Below are 4,626 nucleotides of genomic sequence, written 5' to 3'. Positions count from 1 at the left end.
CATACTAAGAATGTAGAGCACTGATGCTATTATATTATATTATATTATATTATATTATGTTATATTATATTATATTATATTATATTATGTTATATTATATTATATTATATTATGTTATATTAGAGCAGTGGTTGGCAACCTGTGAATTGCAGGCCAGATCCAGTCTACAGAACTATTGGATCTGGTCCACAGACATGGAGCTTTGGAGGCATTTGGTAGTGGAAGGCGTTGGCTGCAGGTGGTCTGCCCAGGGTGCTACAAGGATAAACAGCAGTGGCAGCCAGGTTCTAGTGCCTACCTTCCTGCTTCTGACCCACAGTGGGTCATGTTGGCACACAGCTGGAAATGATTGACTTTCCCTGTATTAGAGGGGTAGTGGCACACTTACTTTCTTAACTTACATGTTTCAGATTTAGGAAGAAGTAAAAAGGCAATGTAATTAATGGTATTGTTTGAAAATATGATGGTAAAAGCAGAACAGAAGGCAGACTCATTTAAAAGGGATGAAGAATTATTGTGAAATCAACAAAAGTGTTTAAACATGTGCTTCTAAACATATGTGGCTCAAGTCAAGGAACAATTCCTAAATCCTAGTCCTGGCTCAATGCAAACGACCTGAGCAAGTTCTATCCCTTTTCTGCTGTAATTTTTCAACACATTCAATTGCTTACCTCACAGTGTTACAATGACGCATTTGGTTGTAAGCTGAAGATTTAAAGATGAAACTAGCAATTTTTGAGAGGAGTACAGTATTCTTTTATTTTATATGTGGGCTCTTGGATCATAGTTAGTGTGCTAACATTAGAGTTACTTCAGAACAGTAGAAATAACTCATGACATCTGTACATTATTGGTGTAAGAGGGATTTTGAATTGTTTTAAAGTCAGTGTTCTTTTATAAATGCTTGTTTTATTTAAGCTATTTGAAACTATGCATTTATGACCGTTTTATGTAATATTGAAGATTTTTTGAGTTGTAAAGCTTGACCTATCCTTGCAACTTGCAGCCAGACAGTCATGATAGCATGTGTGAGCCCTTCAGATAGAGACTTCATGGAAACTCTGAACACACTGAAATATGCCAATCGGGCACGAAACATAAAGAATAAAGTGATGGTTAATCAGGACAGGGCCAGTCAGCAAATTAATGCTCTGCGTAGTGAGATTGCACGGCTTCAGATGGAACTTATGGAGTATAAGACAGTAAGTACTTTTGTTCTGGTTTCCTTTATTTTAGGATCATCACTGAATTGTGTTTTTTCTATTGGTTATTCATAACATACATGGGTTGAATAATACCTTAAACTTGTATAGCATTTTTAATCCCAATTTTTGCCCATGGGTGTCCATGCACAGTTCCCCTTGAGTAGAATTTACATACATGTATGGGAAAGCAGAATTTAACCTTTTGAAATATACATAAGACCATTTACCATTAAAATGCAGCCACTCCTGGCACTGCAGTTTAGGACAGCACATGAATAGGGACAGCACTAATTCACAGTTTCGTGGATATCATGGAAACCACAAAATCTGGGTTTGTCCATGAAATCTGCAAAATTCGTGAAATCAAAAACAACAATCAAAAACTTAATAAAATGCTGGGTCCCAGTGGGAGCCAGTGGTTCTCACTGCCAGGAGGGGAAGGTGCCCCCCTTGCCCCTCCTTCTCTGGCATGGCCTCTGTCAATCAGTGCCAAGGGGCAGGGCCACACAAAGGGAAGTCAGCAAGCAAGATGGCTGCCTCCTTGTCATAGATTCATAGAAGTAGGGTCAGAAGGGACCTTGTAGATCTTCAAGTCCGACCCCCTGCCCTACAGGAGCGAAAACCAGGCTTAAATAACCCCAGCCAGGTAGATGTCTAGCCTCCTCTTAAAGACCCCCAGGGTAGGAGCCATCACCACTTCCCTTGGAAGTTGGTTCCAGATCCTAGCCTCCCTGACTGTGAAGTAGTGCCTTTGGATGTCTAGCTTAAACCTACTCTCTAACAGCTCGTGGCCGTTATTCCATGATACCCCAGGGGGCACTAGGGGGAACAAGGTCTCTCCCAAACCCTGCTGGTCCCCTCTAGTGAGTTCATTGACAGCCAGCAGGTCCCCCCTCAGCCTTCTCTTGTGAAGGCTGAACAGGTTCAGGTCCCGTAGCCTCTCTTCGTAGGGTCTGCCCTGCTGTCCCTAGACCATGCAGGTAGCCCTCCTCTGGACCCTCTCAATGCTGTCCACATCCCTCCTGAAGTGCAGCGCCCAGAACTGAACACAGTACTCCAGCTGTGGCCTGACCAGTGTCCCTCCTCCTCCCCACTCCGGGGGCCTCTCCGCCAATCAGCGCTGAGGGATGGGGCCACCACAAAGTGACCGTGGAATGAGAACTTTATGCTGTGATCGACTCATGAAAATTGGTAAGTCCCCCTGTGATTTCGGCAAACCCCTACAAATGAGTAAGAGGAAATGTTCTTCTCTCTGATTTTGAAACATCTAGGAGAGTTTAGATAATTTGTTACTGGGAAAAATAAGGGGAATCTCTACCCTGCCTTCTCCCAATTCTAGTGATTTCTAAGTTGGTTTGACTGGCAAGAAAATAGTTCATCGGTTAAATGCTGTGAACAGAATTCTTAGAACAACAAATTAAATTCTTGTATTGTTTCAAAACTACCTTTAAATTATACAAGCTGAATACTTATGCTGTTTGATGTATTTTCTTTTCTTCAGGAACAAAGCAAAAACATTTCTGATGTGTTCTGTTTATTTGTTTGTTTATGAACCGTGATCTCCATCCCTGGTTATGGCTGCAAGAGCTTTTTGTTTAAATAGGAAAAGGAATGGTTTCTTGTTTCCCCTGCATTAACCAATATATGCTTCTCTGGCATATTACAGGCTAAGAAAAAAACACTATGAAAGCCCTTAATTAAACTATGCATCGCATATCATTTTTCTGAAAAGTGTGCATATTTCTGTAATTTTTTAAAGATCAAGAGCTTCCACCCTGGAGAGTCTTCAAAAGTGGATGACTTTTTTAAATTCATGCCTTTACTAAGGTGAATACTGCAGTGGTCACCATGAACTGGTAATGCATGTTTTTCTTTAGGGCAAAAGGATTATTGATGAGGAAGGTGTTGAAAGCATCAATGACATGTTTCATGAAAATGCCATGTTGCAAACAGAAAACAACAACCTGCGTATAAGAATTAAAGCAATGCAAGAGACTATGGATGCACTGAGAGCCAGAATAACCCAGCTGATGAGTGATCAAGCGAGCCAGGTTCTTGCCAGAGCAGGTATTGTGCTTTTTATTGAAAGCTGCCTAATACATAATGAATTAGACAGCTAAACTCTTGCTTCTCAATTCTTGTAGGTTTCTTAGAACAGATCTCAAGTTGTTTTAACAAGTGTTCCCAGAAACTGAAAAGCCTATTTTTTCAGGGAAAGGCTACTTCTAACGGTTCTCATCATATTTCTTAGAACTTTTATTAGTGGAAATTATTATTTAAGGACCTGATCCAGCAGACCACTTCAGTATACAAGTAACTTTTAATCATGTGAGTAAATCTATTCAATAGGACTATTTACATGGTTAAAATTACATGTGAACTTTAAATGCTTTGCTTTGGATAGGGCCAGATTATAGAATAAGTGGACAGTGTTATGATTTCTAATGATTTTTCATAGGCTAATTGACTAGATTTGAAATTGCTTCATCTACTTCCTTTTTGCAAGAGGCCCAGACTGCTAGAGATGTAAATAGCATCAACATATTATTTAAATTTGTTATGTCTGTTATCAGCATTTTCTAAGATGGAAAATAAATGCTGGCAGTATGTTTCAAAAAGATTCAACTTTCAGGCTTGTAATTAATTGAAGAATTGCAGATAAGGCTTTGGCTACACTAATGCTATTCTTTCCCTCCCTTCAAAAAAAATCAAAGTGATTCAGCTTGAACTGGTGATCAAGCATGTAGAAAGCCCTAGAGTTTAGAGGCCTGTGTACTAATCCATTTTTTATCACTGTGATAGTTTAACTTGTTCTTCATCTTACTAGAAATTGACCAGTTTTCTGATTATATATTTCACAAAAGAATATATTCTGATATTTCACAAATAAAATAAGGAATCCAAATCACTGCATTATTTTTTTTATTAGTGTTTCCCTGAATCTATATTGCATGTGTCTAAGTAATGTTGTTGTTGTCTCTCAAAGGAGAAGGAAATGAAGAAATCAGCAACATGATTCATAACTATATCAAGGAAATTGAAGATCTCAGGTACTTGTAAAGCAGGCTTGGGCATTTCAGGTCTTGCTTATTTATAAAAAATTTAGTGTGATACTACTTGTAAACTGCTGGTCTGTATGTTGTTGCTGGAGGAATTAAAACAATTCAAACAGGTTCTGCTAAACCAAAATACAGGTAACTTGATATAAATATTAGTATTTGGGAATATACTTTTATAAACTTATTTATAAAACTAGTATGTAAAAGTACTGTACATATTCTGTATGTAAAAATAAATTCTAATATGAATTTGTAGACTCCCATTCTCCCTCCCCAGTCCTTGAAGATCTACTATCAAATAGTGATCTAGTCATAGTGTGTAAGCATGTGTAGATTAATAATTTATAGGACCACAGTATAAA

At 38.3% G+C, this 4,626-nt stretch overlaps 1 protein-coding gene across 6 annotated transcripts in view; it reads left to right on the top strand.

The window, feature by feature from the left end:
* The window catches only part of KIF21A (kinesin family member 21A), a 144,757-nt gene that overhangs the window by 76,953 nt on the left and 63,178 nt on the right, over positions 1 to 4,626 (top strand). For all 6 annotated transcript variants that reach the window (XM_019543530.1, XM_019543529.1, XM_019543528.1 and 3 more), the window contains exons 8-10: positions 1,007 to 1,202; positions 3,083 to 3,272; positions 4,192 to 4,255. In XM_019543530.1, coding sequence (XP_019399075.1) covers positions 1,007 to 1,202; positions 3,083 to 3,272; positions 4,192 to 4,255 — 450 coding nt within the window. The remainder of the gene's footprint in view (positions 1 to 1,006; positions 1,203 to 3,082; positions 3,273 to 4,191; positions 4,256 to 4,626) is intronic.

The sequence above is a fragment of the Crocodylus porosus genome, unplaced genomic scaffold (genome assembly GCF_001723895.1).
Source record: "Crocodylus porosus isolate Cpor-Errol unplaced genomic scaffold, CroPor_comp1, whole genome shotgun sequence".
Classification (NCBI taxonomy): domain Eukaryota; kingdom Metazoa; phylum Chordata; order Crocodylia; family Crocodylidae; genus Crocodylus; species Crocodylus porosus.
The sequence above is the reverse complement of the archived record's forward strand: the minus strand, read 5'-3'. Positions and strand labels throughout refer to the sequence as shown.